Source organism: Dendrobates tinctorius, unplaced genomic scaffold (genome assembly GCF_039654945.1).
Source record: "Dendrobates tinctorius isolate UK_male_01 unplaced genomic scaffold, ASM3965494v1 ptg000495l, whole genome shotgun sequence".
In the NCBI taxonomy this organism is placed as follows: domain Eukaryota; kingdom Metazoa; phylum Chordata; class Amphibia; order Anura; family Dendrobatidae; genus Dendrobates; species Dendrobates tinctorius.
Window position 1 is genome coordinate 239,298 of NW_027362155.1, and position 20,857 is coordinate 260,154.

Consider the following 20,857-nt stretch of genomic DNA (forward strand, 5'->3'; position numbering starts at 1 on the left):
TTGACAGCCGAGGCTGGAGGTGCCGGGATTTCTGCACAAGGTTCAGACTCCGAAGGGATATAATCTAGAGCAGAGGTCCCCAACCTTTCTGACCTTGAGAGCCACATTCAACTCAGAGAGGGTCGTGAGCCACATTCAGCTCCCGCCCCCCTCACAATAGTGGAAACCAACGCCCTCATTACAAGCATAATGGTATCCAAACATTTTCCACAGAAATCACCCCAAAGCAGTATACCATGATCCAGGGGTTCCCACGATACCCCCATTCAGTTCTCTCTCATCAAGCACTCCCAACACACTGTCACATCACGCTTCAATCACCTCCTCTGACAGGTGGTATCATCTGACAGCGAACCATACTTAAAATATCTCAAAACCCAAGACCAGTATATGTGCATCCAGATCTGCTCTTCTGTGCAGGGCTACTCACAAAATTCACCATTTTCCTATGTGCTCTTCATACCTGTTTGCTAGATCTGGAGCTAATGCGGCAAGCTGGCAGACAGTCGCGAGCCACAATTCATGGGACCGCGAGCCACATGTGGCTCCCGAGCTACAGGCTGGGGACCCCTGATCTAGAGGATGTGAAGAGGTTGTGCCCATTCTTCCATCATGTAGAGATCAGTGACGTCTCCGTCCAGTGGTCTCCATCATCCTCCACTTCTTTTCGATGCTGAGGAGTGGGGTCCCATACATGTAGTATATGGTGCGATTATCTGGGGTCTCCACGGACAGGACAGTAAATACGTGAGGGGAGGAATGTCTGGCGGAGGAGCAGGGGCTCATGTGACAGCTGCTGGAGGATTTCTGGATGACAAGACCAGACCCTCTGTCCCGTCTGTCAGACACATCCGGCAGCTGCTGCCAGAGACCGACCTGATCAGAAGAGACGACATGGAGGAGACGTGGAGACTGCTCACTACTATACTGCTGACCACCGCAGTCCTGCAAGGTAAGAAATGTACTACAATTCCTTGCATGGCTAAAATATGATTAATACACACTACACATAGAACACTATCCAACATACAGGAGCTTCTCACAAAATTAGAATATCATAAAAAAGTGAATTTATTTCAGTTCTTCAATCCATAAAGTGCCTCTACTCTATTCTATAGAGTCATTACACACAGAGCGATCTATGTCTCCTGTTATTTCTGGTAATGTTGATGATTATGGCTTACAGCCAATGAGAACCCAGAAGTCATTATCTCAGGAAATTAGAATACTTTATAAACACAAACCTGAAAAATGATTGTAAAATCTGAAATGTCGTCCTACTGAAATGTATGATCAGTAAATGCCCTCAGTACTTGGTCGGACTCCTTTTGCATCGATTACTGCATCAATGAGGCGTGGCATGGAGGCGATCAGCCTGTGGCACTGCTGAGGGGTTATGGAAGCCCAGGTTGCTTTGATAGCAGCCTTCAGCTCGCCTGCATTGTTGGGTCTGGTGTCTCTCATCTTCCTCTTGACAATACTCCATAGATTCCAATCAAGCCCAGTGATACTGTTGTGTGTACTCCAGGTATTGGTACTTTTGGCAGTGTGGACAGGGGCCAAGTCCTGCTGGAGAATGAAATTTCCATCTCCAACAAGCTTGTCAGGAAGCATGAGGAGCTCTAAAATGTCCTGGCAGACGGCTGCGCTGACTTTGGTCTTGATAAACCACAGTGGACCTACACCAGCAGATGACATGGCTCCCAAACCATCACCGATTGTGGAAACTTCACACTAGACCTCCAGCAGCTTGGATTGTGGCCTTCACGCCAATTGTCTGCCAGTTCTTGATGTTTACAGATGTGTTTTATGATAATTGCCTGCGGTACTGCTACATGTATAACTATGTATTACCGCTCATTGCTTATGACGTACCTCTTCCGACAAGCCTACAACCTGCAGTAACCACCGATCCACCAAACCGCTGCATGACCAGCTCTACCCTCGCCTACTGTATCCTCCCATCCCTGTAGATTGTGAGCCCTCGCGGGCAGGGTCCTCTCTCATCCTGTACCAGTCATGACTTGTATTGTTTAAGATTACTGTACTTGTATGTATTATGTATATGTACGGAAGGTGACCTGACGGACGGACGGACTTGTCAGAAAAGAGAGAGGAAGGTTTGCACAGCTTAGACAGGTGTCAGTTAGTACAGTGGGGAAACAGCTAGGAAAGTGTAGTGGACGTGCAGTACCTTGGGTTGACCATTAGAGGGCAGGGAGGAGTGTGAGCATAGGACTTGACATCAGCTTAGGGCTTAAGAAACCGTTGGTCATGGGGGCGGAGTCAGAGGGAACCGGGAATGATATAAATTTGACAGGAGGGTTCCAGAAAGTTCCAGTCCCCAGGGGAGCTCAAGTGACGAGGAGACTGACAGTTGCCGCACTGTGAGGAAAACCAAACAAGGGGGACTGAGGAGAAAGGAAGTCAGGGGGGTGGTCCTGACACCAGAGTACCGCAGCACAGACGAGGCCCCGGGGAAACACATACCGAATTGAAGACAATAACTGACCAGAAAAATTACTGTTGGTGTACGGGCCTAAGGCGGCCACAGTGGCCGAGCTGACAGGAATGTCGTTAAGCAGAAAGGGACGGTACGTGTATTTGCGTCCCTGGTGATAAGTACGGTGTGTGTGTGTAACGGGGCCTGGACACGGAGGGCCGTGAAGAGAATTGGCAGTGTATTGTGAGGGCCGTGACCTGAGCCAGCTGGCACGGGAAAGGAAAGGAGAAAGACATTGAACTGAAGCCTGAGCTTCCATAGGAGAGAAAGACAAGTACGGAACGTAGGAGTAAAAGGGAACACAGAGGACGTGGGTTAGAGGAAGAACCCTGCCTAGAAGTTCTAAGCGCAAGGCCGGGGCCCGGTCCCTGAAGTTGTATGGACACTTATGGTTCTGCAGCAGACACCGGTGGAGTAGTGGGCTGTAAATGCACTACTCCCATCTAAGACTTGAGGGCACAACAGCAACACGGATAGAGAGCCGGGACTCAGGAGTAGAGAGTCCCCGAAGCAGGCTACAGCTGTCTGCCGTGCCGTTCTTGGGAACATATGTCAGGAGGAACTCCAGTGTAACTCAGTACTAGGAGATCTTCACACTTAAAGGCGCTATAGAGGAGACGTTCAGGAAAGGCACATAAGTTGGCGGAGTGTGGAAGGGAGCATTCCATCTTGCCTGGAGGTTGGCTGAGTCCCAGACCCAGAGGACACGGTACAGAAGCTGGCACTACAGACTGTGAGTAAAGCTTTGGAACTACATGCCCTGGTGTCCTCCATTCCTTCCTGCGTCCGTCCGCCTGGCACTGCTACATCCCCTGCGCCAAACACTACACCAGCCAAGTGTCTCCACATCTACACTGCCCTGGGACAACAGCCCTGCCTGTGGAGGGCTATAACATCACTGCTGCACTACACCATCTGTCCCGGAGGATCTGTCTGCAGCGTCGGCTTAACACCTCCCTTGCCGAGCACCACAGGTGGCGTCACAAACTATTTATATAACTACATTCCACCATTCACACATCTTCCTATTACTTGGGCGCCCAGGGCCACGGTCCAGGTCACCGCTGCTGTGACACGTCCCACTGATACCGGCCCGGTACCGAGTACCCCACGGCCCTGGGAGGGCGACCCACTGAAGAGTGGTTTAGTTAGATGGGGCCAGGGCGCCAAAGTGTCCACATGGGCTATAGGCCCGGACAGCATGGCAGTCACATAACGTTAAGTCGTTATAGCCCATGTTACCCACGGCCACTGCGGTTCTTAGCAGTGGGTCAGAACAGGAAAAGGAAGATGTGGCGTCTTACCACCTGGGCCAATGCTTTAAGGGCAGAAGTTGGCTGGACTAAGGAGATGAAAGGAGTTGGAGCTTCAACGAGATCGGTGCAGACAGGCCGGACGCTTCATCAGGGCTCACCAAACATAGTGATTGATGAATTTGTGTCTGGTGCGAAACAGGCTGAAGGAAATGTCACTATAGTGAGGTCAGGCCTGGAAGGAACTGGGAAGCAGTCTAGTACGGTCCGGTCTGGCGTGTACTGCACACAAGTGACAACAAGCAAGGAAAAGATCAGGAAGCAAGCAAATGTTATCATCTGCCAACTGTGGATGTAACATGCGAAATCCTAAGTAAAGAAAGTGTTAAAGTTGTCTCAGACTGTGTCTCCATTGATGGGGCTCCCCTAGAAGAGGGACCGTTATGGCCTGGGAAGTGCCTGGGTGAAGCTGAATCTGAAGATGCAGGTATGCCGAGGAGAATAGTATTGCTTCATGTAGGGGAAGGACTGGACACAGCTGCCACCAGACTACAGGACACGACTGCAGCCCTGTCCCTCCCTTACAGCCTCTCCACTCTTCCTCCAGACTCTGGGACCACTGACAACAGTCCGGTTCTTCTTCTCCTTGGTCCAGGTAAGACGCTTCTGGCGTTGTCTATTGGTCATGAGCGGCTGACACAAGGAATGTGACACTTGTAGCCCATGTCCTGGAGACGTCTGTGTGTGGTGTGAAGCAATGACTCCAGCAGCAGTCCGCTCCTTGTGAATCTCCCCACATTACTGAATGGCCTTTTCCTAACAATCCTTTCCAGGCTGCGGTTATCCTGGTGGCTTGTGCACCTTTTTCACCACACTTTTTCCTTCCACTCCACTTTCCATTAATATTCTTGGATACAGCACTGTGTGAACAGCCGGCTTCTTTAGCAATGAGCTTTTGTGGCTTCCCCTCCTTGTGGAGTGTGTCAGTGACTGCCTTCTGGACATCTGTCAGGTCAGCAGTCTTCCCCATGATTGTGGAGTGTATCAGTGACTGCCTTCTGGACATCTGTCAGGTCAGCAGTCTTCCCCATGATTGTGGAGCTACTGAAACAGACTAAGGGACCTTTATAAATGCTTAGGAGCCTTTACAGGGGTTTATTGTTAATTATTCTAATTTCCTGAGATAATGATTTCTGGGTTCTCATTGGCTGTAAGTCATAATCATCAACATTACCAGAAACCCGTTACATAGATCACTCTGCGTGTAATGACTCTATAGAATATAGGAGAGTCACTTTTTGAATTGTGTCCTCAGTATTCCTCCCTACCCTCGGGCTGTCTACTCGATGCTCCTACCAGGAAGTCTCTTTAGCACGCCTCTTTACCCTCGGGCCATCTCCTCGGTGCTCCTCTCAGGCAGTCTCTTCAGCACTAATCTTTGCCCTTCGGTCTGTCTCCTCGGTGCTCCTCTCAAGCAGTCTCTTCAGCCCTTCTCTTTGCCCTCAGGCCGTCTCCTCAGCGCTCCTCCCTACCCACAGGCCAAGTGATGTTGCTGTCTGGAATGTCGCAGTGTCCCCTGGATCAAGAGCAAAACATCTTACTAGGGTTTTCCTTTTCAATCTTCTGTGCCTCATCTGTGGTATAAATGATGAAGTTTCCTGACCTCGCCTTCCCCGGCCCAATCACCCACTGGATCTGCTGCTGTTCTGGTCTTTTTTTCAGGCAACCACCAGTCACTGAGATCAACAGCTTGAGATGATTAAACCTGCAGGAGGACTGAACTTAGTGATTGGTGGCAGCGCCTCATGATGCACTAAAGGCGAGACATCACCAGGACGTCACTTATAACCAGTGAGGACACAAAATGAAAATGTGAAAATACCTCAGTATTCTCATATCATGTGATCGCTCACAGTACCCGGTGGTCTCTCTCATATCATGTGATCGCTCACAGTACCCGGTGGTCTCTCATATCATGTGATCGCTCACAGTACCCGGTGGTCTCTCTTATATCATGTGATCGCTCACAGTACCCGGTGGTCTCTCTCATATCATGTGATCGCTCACAGTACCCGGTGGTCTCTCTTCTATCATGTGATCGCTCACAGTACCCGATGGTCTCTCTCATATCATGTGATCGCTCACAGTACCCGATGGTCTCTCTCATATCATGTGATCGCTCACAGTACCCGATGGTCTCTCTCATATCATGTGATCGCTCACAGTACCCGATGGTCTCTCTCATATCATGTGATCGCTCACAGTACCCGGTGGTCTCTCATATCATGTGATCGCTCACAGTACCCGGTGGTCTCTCTCATATCATGTGATCGCTCACAGTACCCGGTGGTCTCTCTCATATCATGTGATCGCTCACAGTACCCGGTGGTCTCTCATATCATGTGATCGCTCACAGTACCCGGTGGTCTCTCATATCATGTGATCGCTCACAGTACCCGGTGGTCTCTCTTCTATCATGTGATCTCTCACAGTACCCGATGGTCTCTCTCATATCATGTGATCGCTCACAGTACCCGGTGGTCTCTCATATCATGTGATCGCTCACAGTACCCGGTGGTCTCTCTTATATCATGTGATCGCTCACAGTACCCGATGGTCTCTCTCATATCATGTGATCGCTCACAGTACCCGTTGGTCTCTCATATCATGTGATCGCTCACAGTACCCGATGGTCTCTCTCATATCATGTGATCGCTCACAGTACCCGATGGTCTCTCTCATATCATGTGATCGCTCACAGTACCCGGTGGTCTCTCTTCTATCATGTGATCGCTCACAGTACCCGGTGGTCTCTCTCATATCATGTGATCGCTCACAGTACCCGGTGGTCTCTCTTCTATCATGTGATCGCTCACAGTACCCGGTGGTCTCTCTCATATCATGTGATCGCTCACAGTACCCGGTGGTCTCTCTCATATCATGTGATCGCTCACAGTACCCGGTGGTCTCTCTCATATCATGTGATCGCTCACAGTACCCGGTGGTCTCTCTTATATCATGTGATCGCTCACAGTACCCGGTGGTCTCTCTCATATCATGTGATCGCTCACAGTACCCGGTGGTCTCTCTCATATCATGTGATCGCTCACAGTACCCGGTGGTCTCTCTTCTATCATGTGATCGCTCACAGTACCCGGTGGTCTCTCTCATATCATGTGATCGCTCACAGTACCCGGTGGTCTCTCTTATATCATGTGATCGCTCACAGTACCCGGTGGTCTCTCTCATATCATGTGATCGCTCACAGTACCCGGTGGTCTCTCTTATATCATGTGATCGCTCACAGTACCCGGTGGTCTCTCTTATATCATGTGATCGCTCACAGTACCCGGTGGTCTCTCTTATATCATGTGATCGCTCACAGTACCCGGTGGTCTCTCTTATATCATGTGATCGCTCACAGTACCCGGTGGTCTCTCTTATATCATGTGATCGCTCACAGTACCCGGTGGTCTCTCTTATATCATGTGATCGCTCACAGTACCCGGTGGTCTCTCTCATATCATGTGATCGCTCTCAGTACCCGGTGGTCTCTCTCATATTCTGTGATTGCTCACAGTACCCGGTGGTCTCTCATATCATGTGATCGCTCACAGTACCCGGTGGTCTCTCTTATATCATGTGATCGCTCACAGTACCCGGTGGTCTCTCTCATATCATGTGATCGCTCTCAGTACCCGGTGGTCTCTCTCATATCATGTGATCGCTCACAGTACCCGGTGGTCTCTCTCATATCATGTGATCGCTCACAGTACCCGGTGGTCTCTCTCATATCATGTGATCGCTCACAGTACCCGGTGGTCTCTCATATCATGTGATCGCTCACAGTACCCGGTGGTCTCTCATATCATGTGATCGCTCACAGTACCCGGTGGTCTCTCTTATATCATGTGATCGCTCACAGTACCCGGTGGTCTCTCTTCTATCATGTGATCGCTCACAGTACCCGATGGTCTCTCTCATATCATGTGATCGCTCACAGTACCCGGTGGTCTCTCATATCATGTGATCGCTCACAGTACCCGGTGGTCTCTCTTCTATCATGTGATCGCTCACAGTACCCGATGGTCTCTCTCATATCATGTGATCGCTCACAGTACCCGATGGTCTCTCTCATATCATGTGATCGCTCACAGTACCCGGTGGTCTCTCTTCTATCATGTGATCGCTCACAGTACCCGGTGGTCTCTCTCATATCATGTGATCGCTCACAGTACCCGATGGTCTCTCTCATATCATGTGATCGCTCACAGTACCCGGTGGTCTCTCTTCTATCATGTGATCGCTCACAGTACCCGGTGGTCTCTCTCATATCATGTGATCGCTCACAGTACCCGGTGGTCTCTCTCATATCATGTGATCGCTCACAGTACCCGGTGGTCTCTCTCATATCATGTGATCGCTCACAGTACCCGGTGGTCTCTCTCATATCATGTGATCGCTCACAGTACCCGGTGGTCTCTCTCATATCATGTGATCGCTCACAGTACCCGGTGGTCTCTCTCATATCATGTGATCGCTCACAGTACCCGGTGGTCTCTCTTCTATCATGTGATCGCTCACAGTACCCGGTGGTCTCTCTCATATCATGTGATCGCTCACAGTACCCGGTGGTCTCTCTTATATCATGTGATCGCTCACAGTACCCGGTGGTCTCTCTTATATCATGTGATCGCTCACAGTACCCGGTGGTCTCTCTCATATCATGTGATCGCTCACAGTACCCGGTGGTCTCTCTTATATCATGTGATCGCTCACAGTACCCGGTGGTCTCTCTTATATCATGTGATCGCTCACAGTACCCGGTGGTCTCTCTCATATCATGTGATCGCTCACAGTACCCGGTGGTCTCTCTTATATCATGTGATCGCTCACAGTACCCGGTGGTCTCTCTTATATCATGTGATCGCTCACAGTACCCGGTGGTCTCTCTCATATCATGTGATCGCTCTCAGTACCCGGTGGTCTCTCTCATATTCTGTGATCGCTCACAGTACCCGGTGGTCTCTCATATCATGTGATCGCTCACAGTACCCGGTGGTCTCTCTCATATCATGTGATCGCTCACAGTACCCGGTGGTCTCTCTCATATCATGTGATCGCTCACAGTACCCGGTGGTCTCTCTCATATCATGTGATCGCTCACAGTACCCGGTGGTCTCTCTCATATCATGTGATCGCTCTCAGTACCCGGTGGTCTCTCTCATATCATGTGATCGCTCACAGTACCCGGTGGTCTCTCTCATATCATGTGATCGCTCACAGTACCCGGTGGTCTCTCTCATATCATGTGATCGCTCACAGTACCCGGTGGTCTCTCTCATATCATGTGATCGCTCACAGTACCCGGTGGTCTCTCTTATATCATGTGATCGCTCACAGTACCCGGTGGTCTCTCTTATATTCTGTTATCGCTCACAGTACCCGGTGGTCTCTCTTATATCATGTGATCGCTCACAGTACCCGGTGGTCTCTCTTATATCATGTGATCGCTCACAGTACCCGGTGGTCTCTCTTATATTCTGTGATCGCTCACAGTACCCGGTGGTCTCTCTTCTATCATGTGATCGCTCACAGTACCCGGTGGTCTCTCTCATATCATGTGATCGCTCACAGTACCCGGTGGTCTCTCTTCTATCATGTGATCGCTCACAGTACCCGGTGGTCTCTCTCATATCATGTGATCGCTCACAGTACCCGGTGGTCTCTCTTATATCATGTGATCGCTCACAGTACCCGGTGGTCTCTCTCATATCATGTGATCGCTCACAGTACCCGGTGGTCTCTCTCATATCATGTGATCGCTCACAGTACCCGGTGGTCTCTCTTATATTCTGTGATCGCTCACAGTACCCGGTGGTCTCTCATATCATGTGATCGCTCACAGTACCCGGTGGTCTCTCTTATATCATGTGATCGCTCACAGTGCCCGGTGGTCTCTCTTATATTCTGTGATCGCTCACAGTACCCGGTGGTCTCTCTCATATCATGTGATCGCTCACAGTACCCGGTGGTCTCTCTTATATCATGTGATCGCTCACAGTACCCGGTGGTCTCTCTTATATCATGTGATCGCTCACAGTACCCGGTGGTCTCTCTCATATCATGTGATCGCTCACAGTACCCGGTGGTCTCTCTCATATCATGTGATCGCTCACAGTACCCGGTGGTCTCTCTCATATCATGTGATCGCTCACAGTACCCGGTGGTCTCTCTCATATCATGTGATCGCTCACAGTACCCGGTGGTCTCTCATATCATGTGATTGCTCACAGTACCCGGTGGTCTCTCTTACATCATGTGATCGCTCACAGTACCCGGTGGTCTCTCTCATATCATGTGATCGCTCACAGTACCCGGTGGTCTCTCATATCATGTGATCGCTCACAGTACCCGGTGGTCTCTCTTACATCATGTGATCGCTCACAGTACCCGGTGGTCTCTCTCATATCATGTGATCGCTCACAGTACCCGGTGGTCTCTCTCATATCATGTGATCGCTCACAGTACCCGGTGGTCTCTCATATCATGTGATCGCTCACAGTACCCGGTGGTCTCTCTCATATCATGTGATCGCTCACAGTACCCGGTGGTCTCTCTCATATCATGTGATCGCTCACAGTACCCGGTGGTCTCTCTTATATTCTGTGATCGCTCACAGTACCCGGTGGTCTCTCTCATATCATGTGATCGCTCACAGTACCCGGTGGTCTCTCTTATATTCTGTGATCGCTCACAGTACCCGGTGGTCTCTCTTATATTCTGTGATCGCTCACTCATTCTCACTAAATACATCATAAAAGTCCGCCAAATAATCAGGAACATCATGCGACTGAGGAGAGGTGGAAAACACCGGAGCCTCACTAAGGGCACACCGACAACCCCAACTCACCACAGACACAGATTTCCAATCCAAAACTGGATTATGGATTTGCAACCAGGGAAACCCCAGAACAATGGTATCATGCAGATTATGCAACACCAAAAACCTGCAATTTTCTTGATGGTCTGGGGCGACCCGCATTACCACCTGGGTCCAAAACTGAGGTTTATTTTTAGCCAAAGGAGTAGCATCAATCCCCCTCAAAGGGATAGGCGTCTGCAGAGGTGTCATCGGAAATCCACAACGTTTAGCAAAATCCAAGTTCATTAGGTTTAGAGCTGCTCCCGAAGATTCACCTCCGCCCCGGTTCTGCGGCAACCTGATGTCTCACTTCCGTTCCAGTTAGAGGTGGATGCTTCTGAGATTGGTGCAGGAGCTGTTTTGTCCCAAAAGGATCCTGTAACATCTAAAATGAATCCCTGTGCTTTCTTTTCCCGAAAGTTCTCTCCATCTGAACGTAACTATGATGTGGGGAATCGGGAACTGTTAGCCATGAAATGGGCATTTGAGGAGTGGAGACATTGGTTGGAGGGAGCTAAGCATCAAGTCGTGGTCCTCACTGACCACAAGAATTTGATTTACCTAGAGTCGGCCAAACGCTTGAACCCTAGACAGGCTAGGTGGGCCTTGTTTTTTTACACGTTTTGATTTTGTGGTTTCTTTTCTTCCTGGAACTAAGAATGTCAAGGCAGACGCCCTCTCTAGGAGCTTCTTTGCTGATTCTCCTGTGGTGACCAAGCCTGCTACCATCTTAGGCGAGGGGGTAGTTCTTTCTGCCATCTCGCCCGATTTGAGACGTGCTCTGGAAGAGTTCCAGCAGGACAAACCTGAGCGTTGTCCCAGTGGAAAGTTGTATGTTCCTGACCAGTGGAAGAAGAGAGTGATGTCTGAAGTTCATTGCTCTGCTTTGGCTGGTCATGCAGGTATTTTTGGTACTAGAGATCTGGTGAGTCGTTTTTTTTGGTGGCCCTCCTTGTCTCGTGATGTCAGGAATTTTGTGCAGTCCTGTGGAACGTGCTCCCGGTCTAAATCGTGTTCTCGCTCTAGTGGGTTGTTGATGCCTTTGCCTGTCCCCAAGAGGCCATGGACCCATATTTTAATGGATTTCATCTCTGATATGCCGGTCTCTCAAAGGATGACTGTTATTTGGGTGACTTGTGATAAGTTCTCTAAGATGGTTCATCTTGTACCACTCCCTAAGTTGCCGTCTTCCTCTGAATTGGTGCCCCTGTTTTTACAACAGGTGGTTCGCTTGCACGGGATTCCTGAGAACATTGTATCTGACAGAGGAGTCCAGTTTGTGTCTAGATTTTGGAGGACGTTCTGTTCCAAGTTGGGAATTCAGTTGTCCTTCTCCTCTGCATTTCACCCTCAGACCAATGGGCAGACAGAGAGAACAAACCAGACCTTGGAGTCGTATTTGAGATGTTTTATTTCTGCTGATCAGGATGATTGGGTTTCATTTTTGCCCTTGGCCGAATTTGCTTTAAATAATAGAGCTAGCTCTGCCACTTTGATGTCACCTTTTTTTTGTAACTTTGGGTTTCATCCTCGATTTTCTTCAGGGCAGGTGGAGCCCTCTGCCTGCCCAGGTGTTGACACTGTGGTGGAGAGAATGCACCAGATCTGGGACCAAGTGGTGGATAAGTTATCTCTCTCCCAGGAAAAGGCCCAGCGGTTTTCTAACAGACATAGGACCATTGGTCCCCAGTTTAAGGTTGGTGATATGGTGTGGTTATCATCAAAAAATATTGCTATGAAGGTGGCTTCTCCTAAGTTTATGCCTAGATTTATTGGACCTTACAAGATTTTGGAGATTATTAATCCGGTCTCTTTTCGTTTGGCTCTTCCTGTCACATTTAAAACCCATAATGTGTTCCATAAATCTTTGTTGAAGAGGTTTGTTGAACCTGTTGTTCCGGGGGTGGCACCTCCAGACCCTGTATTGGTTGAAGGTAACATGGAATATGAGGTAGAGAAAGTACTGGATTCCCGTCTGGCTAGACGGAGACTCCAGTATTTGGTTAAGTGGAAGGGTTATGGTCAGGAGGATAATTCCTGGGTCTCTGCCTCTGATATTCATGCCAAAAGATTGGTGCGTGCCTTTCATCGGGCTCACCCTGATTGCAATGGTGGCGTGGTTGAGGGTTCGGTGACCCCTCCTCAAGGGGGAGGTACTGTTGTGAGTTCATTTTCCCCTTCATTACTGAGGCCCGAGGAACTCCCTCTTCTGGTGAAGAAAGGTAGTGAGCCTGATTGTCAAACACCTGGGGCTGATGATGATGACTGGCTGAGTGGAGTTAATGACTGGATATAAGGCTGCCGACGCCCTTCTGGCCTGCGGGTGATTTCTCTGTGGACTTCTAGGAAACCAGTCTGATTCCTGCTCATCTAAAGCTAAGATTTCTGCTTTGCCTTTTTGCATTAGTGTTTTGTTTTCCTTGCTTTTCTGGATTCTGCCATTCCCTGCTGGGGTGAGCAGAATCTCCTTTTGCCTGTTGCTCTGTCTTCAGAATATTCCTGAGTACTGACATAGTCTTTTTGAAGCCTAGCGTCTTCATGGCCTTTTTCACTGTCAGTCTGTTGGCTCTTATTTTCATAGGGTTTTTTCACGGATTGCAGACAGCAGCCTTCCTGTCCTTTCCTATCTAAGCTAGCTTGGGCCCCATCTTTGCTCAGTCTATCTTTCTGTCTGTGTTTTGTTCTTTCTTCTTGCTTCACCGTCATTATATGTGGGGGGCTGCCTTTTGCTTTGGGGTCTGCTCTGGGGCAGTTTAGATTTCCCTTTCTGTCTTTAGGCTATGTAGTAATCCGGCTGTGATCGAGGGGCCTAGGGCATCGTAGGAGCCCCCCACGGCTACTGCTAGTTGTGTTGATAGGGTCAGGGGTCTGCAATCCGATAGCTGCCAACTTCTCTGGTTTTCTGGATTTAGCTAGCATTTCTATTTTTGCCTCCTACGGTGACTCAATCATAACACCGGTGGTCTCTCTTATATTCTGGGATCGCTCACAGCACCCGGTGGTCTCTCTTATATCATGTGATCGCTCACAGCACCCGGTGGTCTCTCTTATATCATGTGATCGCTCACAGGAGCCGGTGGTCTCTCTCATATCATGTGATCGCTCACAGTACTCGGTGGTCTCTCTCATATTCTGGGATCGCTCACACTACCCGATGGTCTCTCTCATATCATGTGATCGCTCACAGTACCCGATGGTCTCTCTCATATCATGTGATCGCTCACAGTACCCGGTGGTCTCTCTCATATCATGTGATCGCTCACAGTACCCGGTGGTCTCTCTCATATTCTGGGATCGCTCACAGTACCCGGTGGTCTCTCTCATATCATGTGATCGCTCACAGTACCCGGTGGTCTCTCTCATATTCTGGGATCGCTCACAGTACCAGGTGGTCTCTCATATCATGTGATCGCTCACAGGAGCCGGTGGTCTCTCTTCTATCATGTGATCGCTCACAGTACCCGGTGGTCTCTCTTCTATCATGTGATCGCTCACAGTACCCGGTGGTCTCTCTTATATCATGTGATCACTCACAGGAGCCGGTGGTCTCTCTTATATTCTGGGATCGCTCACAGGAGCCGGTGGTCTCTCTTATATTCTGTGATCGCTCACAGTACCCGGTGGTCTCTCTTCTATCATGTGATCGCTCACAGGAGCCGGTGGTCTCTCTTATATTCTGGGATCGCTCACAGTACCCGGTGGTCTCTCTTATATTCTGTGATCGCTCACAGTACCCGGTGGTCTCTCTTCTATCATGTGATCACTCACAGGAGCTGGTGGTCTCTCTTATATTCTGTGATCGCTCACAGGAGCCGGTGGTCTCTCTTCTATCATGTGATCGCTCACAGGAGCCGGTGGTCTCTCTTATATTCTGGGATCGCTCACAGCACCCGGTGGTGTCTCTTATATCATGTGATCGCTCACAGCAATCGGTGGTGTCTCTTATATCATGTAATCGCTCACAGTACCCGGTGGTCTCTCTTATATCATGTGATCGCTCACAGCACCCGGTGGTCTCTCTCTTTTATCATGTGATCGCTCACAGTACCCGGTGGTCTCTCTTATATCATGTGATCGCTCACAGTACCCGGTGGTCTCTCTTATATTCTGTGATCGCTCACAGTACCCGGTGGTCTGTCTCTCTGTAGCTTGTTCTTGGCACTGTCTCTCGCTCCCCGGCTGTCCTTCAGTATTGATCGTGTTCCTCCCGCCATCATTGATCCCTTCCAGTGTCGTCTCCGCAGTATCTATATAAAGAGAGCACTACTGCCCCCATCATGATCCAACCCTGCGAAATGAGTGAAATGCAATTATCTTATGAAGATGAAACACTACAACTCCCAGCATGACCTGATTATGTGACACTTCTATTATTGACAGGGGCTGGCGCTTCTAATGGTGAGGGACCACTGAGAGACAAACTGTTTGAAGGTTACAATGCTGATGTCCGACCTACGAGGAGCCCCCAGGAGAAGGTGACCGTCCAGGTCGGGATGGTCTTGTCCCAGCTCATCAGCCTGGTAGGAAGATAAACTGCATGCCGGCATCACCAAAGTAAGAGGTCACCATGATATCCCAATGCTGACCGAGAGAGAGCGGCCCCTGGGGCCACCATGCTATCACCATGTCAGTAGAGGGCGCCATGCTATACCCATTCCACTGCCCCAGGAAGAGCGGCCGCTAGAGGGCGCCATGCTATCTACATTCTAGTGCCCCAGGAAAAGCTGCCGCTAGAGGGCGCCATGCTATACCCATTCCACTGCCCCAAGAAGAGCTGCCGCTAGAGGGCGCCATGCTATCACCATTCCACTGCCCCAGGAAGAGCTGCCACTAGAGGGCACCATGCTATCCCCATTCCACTGCCCAGGAAGAGCTGCCGCTAGAGGGCGCCATGATATCCCAAGAATGCTGACCGAGAGAGAGCGGCCCCAGTGGCCACCATGCTATCACCATGTCAGTAGAGGGCGCCATGATATACCCATTCCACTGCCCCAGGAAGAGCTGCCACTAGAGGGGCGCCATGCTATCCACATTCTAGTGCCCCAGGAAGAGCTATAGCTAGAGGGCGCCATGCTATCACCATTCCACTTCCCCAGGAAGAGCTGCCACTAGAGGGCGCCATGCTATACCCATTCCACTGCCCCACGAAGAGCTGCCACTAGAGGGGGCCAACTATCCCCATTCCACTGCCCCAGGAAGAGCTGCCGCTAGAGGGCACCATGCTGTCCCCATTCCACTTCCCAGTAAGAGCTGCCGCTAGATGGCGCCATGCTATCACCATTCCACTGCCCCAGGAAGAGCTGCCGCTAGAGGGTGCTATGCTATACCCATTCCACTGCCCCAGGAAGAGCTGCCACTAGAGGGTGCTATGCTATACCCATTCTACTGCCCCAGAAAGAGCTGCCACTAGAGGGTGCTATGCTATACCCATTCTACTGCCCCAGAAAGAGCTGCTGCTAGAGGGTGCCATGCTATACCCATTCCACTGCCCCAGTAAGAGCTGCCGCTAGAGAGCGCCATGCTATCACCATTCCACTGCCCAGGAAGAGCTGCAGCTAGAGGGCGCCATGCTATCACCATTCCACTGCCCCAGGAAGAGCTGCCACTAGAGGGCGCCATGCTATCCATATTCTAGTGCCCCAGTAAGAGCTGCCGCTAGAGGGCGCCATGATATCCCAAGAATGCTGACCGAGAGAGAGCGGCCCCAGTGGCCACCATGCTATCACCATGTCAGTAGAGGGCGCCATGATATACCCATTCCACTGCCCCAGGAAGAGCTGCCACTAGAGGGCGCCAACTATCCCCATTCCACTGCCCCAGGAAGAGCTGCCGCTAGAGGGCACCATGCTATCCCCATTCCACTTCCCAGTAAGAGCTGCCGCGAGATGGCGCCATGCTATCACCATTCCACTGCCCCAGGAAGAGCTGCCGCTAGAGGGTGCCATGCTATACCCATTCCACTGCCCCAGGAAGAGCTGCCACTAGAGGGTGCTATGCTATACCCATTCTACTGCCCCAGAAAGAGCTGCTGCTAGAGGGTGCCATGCTATACCCATTCCACTGCCCCAGTAAGAGCTGCCGCTAGAGAGCGCCATGCTATCACCATTCCACTGCCCAGGAAGAGCTGCAGCTAGAGGGCGCTATGCTATACCCATTCCACTGCCCCAGGAAGCGCTGCCACTAGAGGGCGCCATGCTAACACCATTCCACTGCCCCAGGAAGAGCTGCCACTAGAGGGCACCATGCTATCCATATTCCACTGCCCCAGGAAGCGCTGCCACTAGAGGACGCCATGCTATACCCATTCTACTGCCCCAGGAAGAGCTGCCACTAGAGGGCACCATGCTATCCACATTCTAGTGCCCCAGGAAGAGCTGCCACTAGAGGGTGATATGCTATACCCATTCCACTGCCCCAGGAAGAGCTGCCACTAGAGGGCACCATGCTATCCATATTCCACTGCCCCAGGAAGAGCTGCCACTAGAGGACGCCATGCTATTCACATTCTAGTGCCCCAGGAAGAGCTGCCACTAGAGGGTGATATGCTATACCCATTCCACTGCCCCAGGAAGAGCTGGCACTAGAGGGTGCTATGCTATACCCATTCTACGGCCCTAGGAAGAGCTGCCACTAGAGGGCCATGCTATACCCATTCCACTGCCCCAGGAAGAGCTGCCACTAGAGGGCACCATGCTATTCACATTCTAGTGCCCCAGGAAGAGCTGCCACTAGAGGGTGATATGCTATACCCATTCCACTGCCCCAGGAAGAGCTGGCACTAGAGGGTGCTATGCTATACCCATTCTACGGCCCTAGGAAGAGCTGCCGCTAGAGGGCGCCATGCTATCCACTTTCTAGTGCCCAAGGGAAAGCTGATGCTATCCTCATATTTCTGCACTAGGAGCTGCAATTAGAGGGCACTATTTTATCTTTATTGTATTGCCCCAGTATCACTTGGTCCCTCCACACTAGAGGGCGCTGTGATGTCCCCATACTGCTTCTCCAGTAACTGTTACCCCACAAAGAGCTGCCACTAGAGTTTGGCATGTTATCGCCATCGCTCTGCCCCAGACTCTCCCAGGAAGAGCTTCCGCTGTGTCAGCCGCAGATACCTCCTTAGAGCTTGCCTGCTCCTCCACACAGTTGTCAGCCCTGACCTTATCAAGACCATTGTGTGGGGACACTATGGACCTTGTATGGTATCGACAGACAGAAGAGGCACGGTTGGTCTACAAGAGAGACAACAGTGCCTTGACTTATGTTTCTTTTGTCTCCTGTAGAACGAAAAGGATGAAGAGCTGACGACTAAGGGCTTCATGAATCTGGTAAGCGGTGGTCCGCGGAGGAAGGTCTCCGTGCTACACATTTGCCATTTTAGGGCTTGTACCTTCCTGGCATTGGGTTGATGAGACCACAAACACATAGACGGGGTTATGCTACCTGTCTAGGGAACCCCTCTGAGGAAATACGGGGGTTTCCTCCAACTGTGCATGGATCTGGAGCCACCATGCTGCTTCTCTTCAGTGATGGATCTGATTTTCTGCTTTGTACAGGCTTGGAATGATCTAAGACTCACCTGGGACCCCAAACAATATAGTGGTATCGAGACCCTGCGGATCCCCTCTGATCAGGTGTGGAAGCCAGATATCGTCCTCATGAACAAGTGAGTATGTGGATGAGAAACGCTGCAGTGATGGCGCTCCTGCGGCCCCGGGTCCCCACCGTCATCTAGTCATTCTTCATTTTGGCAGCAATGATGGCGAGTTTGATGTTGCATTAGCGGTTGAAGTCTTGATTAACTGGAAGGGGAATGTGACGTGGCACCCACCATCCCTGTATCACAGCAGCTGCAGCATTGAGGTGAGGACACCATTTGCATTCTTCTGCCATATTAGCTTCTCAGGCCTTCACCCATGGCCACTGACCTTCTCCATGGTCCTCTACATCCTCCTTGTCTAGGTGAAATACTTTCCCTTTGACTGGCAGAACTGCAGCATGGTGTTCCGGTCTCAAACTTATGAAGCGGATGAAATCACGCTAGAGCATCCCCGAGATTCCCAAGGAAAGGAAATAACACAAGTGGTCATCTTTCCAAACACCTTCACGGGTGAGGACATGTTCATGGTGTGTGCGGGTCCCATGGTTGCATCGACTGTGGCTGATGAGACTCGTATACTTCCAGAGAATGGTCAGTGGGAGATTCGCCATCGATCTTCCCGGAAAAACACCCTCCCCACAGACCCGACCTATGAAGATATCACCTTTTACCTGGTGATTCGACGGAAACCTTTGTTCTACATCGTCAACATCATTGTCCCGTGTGTCCTCATTACCATCCTCGCCATCTTTGTGTTTTATCTGCCCCCGGACGCAGGTAACAAACTGTACTGACTGACGGGCTCTTATCTCCACCGAAGCGGCAGCGTAGAGAAGGGCTAGACAAGAAAATGGGGTGACGAAGACGCAGCGGTGTAGTAGGGCGGTATATACAAACAACGCTGTAGTAGGACGGTATATACAGACAGTGGTGTAGTAGGACGGTGTATACAGACAGCGGTGTAGTAGGGCGGTATATACAGACAGCGGTGTAGTAGGACGGTGTATACAGACAGCGGTGTAGTAGGGCGGTATATACAGACAGCGGTGTAGTAGGGCAGTGTATACAGACATCGGTGTAGTAGGGCGGTGTATACAGACAGCGGTGTAGTAGGACGGTATATACAGACACCGGTGTAGTAAGACGGTGTATACAGACAGCGGTGTAGTAGGGCGGTATATACAGACAGCGGTGTAGTAGGGCAGTGTATACAGACATCGGTGTAGTAGGGCGGTGTATACAGACAGCGGTGTAGTAGAGAGGTGTGTACAGAAAGCGGTGTAGTAGGGCGGTGTATACAGACAGCGGTGTAGTAGGGCGGTGTATACAGACAGCGGTGTAGTAGGGCGGTGTATACAGACAGCGGTGTAGTAGGGCGGTGTATACAGACAGCGGTGTAGTAGGGCGGTGTATACAGACAGCAGTGCAGTAGGGCGGTGTATACAGAAAGCGGTGTAGTAGGGCGGTGTTTACAGACAGCGGTGTAGTAGGACGGTGTATACAGACAGCGGTGTAGTAGGGCGGTATATACAGACAGCGGTGTAGTAGGACGGTGTATACAGACAGCCCTGTAGTAGGGCGGTGTATACAGACAGCGGTGTAGTGGGACGGTGTATACAGACAGCGGTGTAGTAGGGCGGTGTATACAGACAGTGGTGTAGTAGGACGGTGTATACAGACAGCGGTGTAGTAGGACGGTGTATACAGACAGCGGTGTAGTAGGGCCGTGTATACAGACAGAGGTGTAGTAGGACGGTGTATACAGACAGCGGTGTAGTAGGGCGGTGTATACAGACAGCGGTGTAGTGGGACGGTGTATACAGACAGCGGCATAGTAGGACGGTGTATACAGACAGAGGTGTAGTAGGACGGTGTATACAGACAGCGGTGTAGTAGGACGGTGTATACAGACAGCGGTGAAGTATGGCGGTGTATACAGACAGCGGTACAGTAGGATGGTGTATACAGACAGTGGTGTAGTAGGACGGTGTATACAGACAACGGTGTAGCAGGGCGGTGTATACAGACAGCGGTGTAGTAGGACGGTGTATACAGACAGCGGTGTAGTAGGGCGGTGTATACAGACAGCGGTGCAGTAGGGCAGTGTATACAGACAGCGGTGTAGTAGGGCAGTGTATACAGACAGCGGTGTAGTAGGACGGTGTATACAGACAGCGGTGTAGTAGGGCGGTGTATACAGACAGCGGTGTAGTAGGGAAGTGTATACAGACAGCTTTGTAGTAAGGCGGTGTATACAGACAGCGGTGTAGTAGGGTGGTATATACAGACAGCGGTATAGTAGGACGGTGTACACAGACAGCGGTGTAGTAGGGCGGTGTATACAGACAGCGGTGTAGTAGGGCTGTGTATACAGACAGTGGTGTAGTAGGGCGGTGTATACAGACAGCGGTGTAGTAGGGCGGTGTATACAGACAGCGGTGTAGTAGGGAAGTGTATACAGACAGCTTTGTAGTAAGGCGGTGTATACAGACAGCGGTGTAGTAGGGTGGTGTATACAGACAGCGGTATAGTAGGACGGTGTACACAGACAGCGGTGTAGTAGGGCGGTGTATACAGAC

General features: G+C 50.7%; 1 protein-coding gene across 1 annotated transcript in view; it reads left to right on the plus strand.

Annotated features, from left to right (window-relative positions):
* The first annotated feature begins 441 nt into the window (after positions 1-441).
* The window catches only part of CHRNB1 (cholinergic receptor nicotinic beta 1 subunit), a 47,656-nt gene continuing 27,240 nt past the window's right edge, over positions 442-20,857 (plus strand). Inside the window, exons 1-7 of the mRNA XM_073564856.1 lie at positions 442-952; positions 15,062-15,201; positions 17,962-18,006; positions 18,235-18,344; positions 18,433-18,541; positions 18,641-18,788; positions 18,864-19,055. Of these exons, the coding sequence (XP_073420957.1) occupies positions 760-952; positions 15,062-15,201; positions 17,962-18,006; positions 18,235-18,344; positions 18,433-18,541; positions 18,641-18,788; positions 18,864-19,055 (937 nt within the window). The 5' untranslated portion in view covers positions 442-759. The remainder of the gene's footprint in view (positions 953-15,061; positions 15,202-17,961; positions 18,007-18,234; positions 18,345-18,432; positions 18,542-18,640; positions 18,789-18,863; positions 19,056-20,857) is intronic.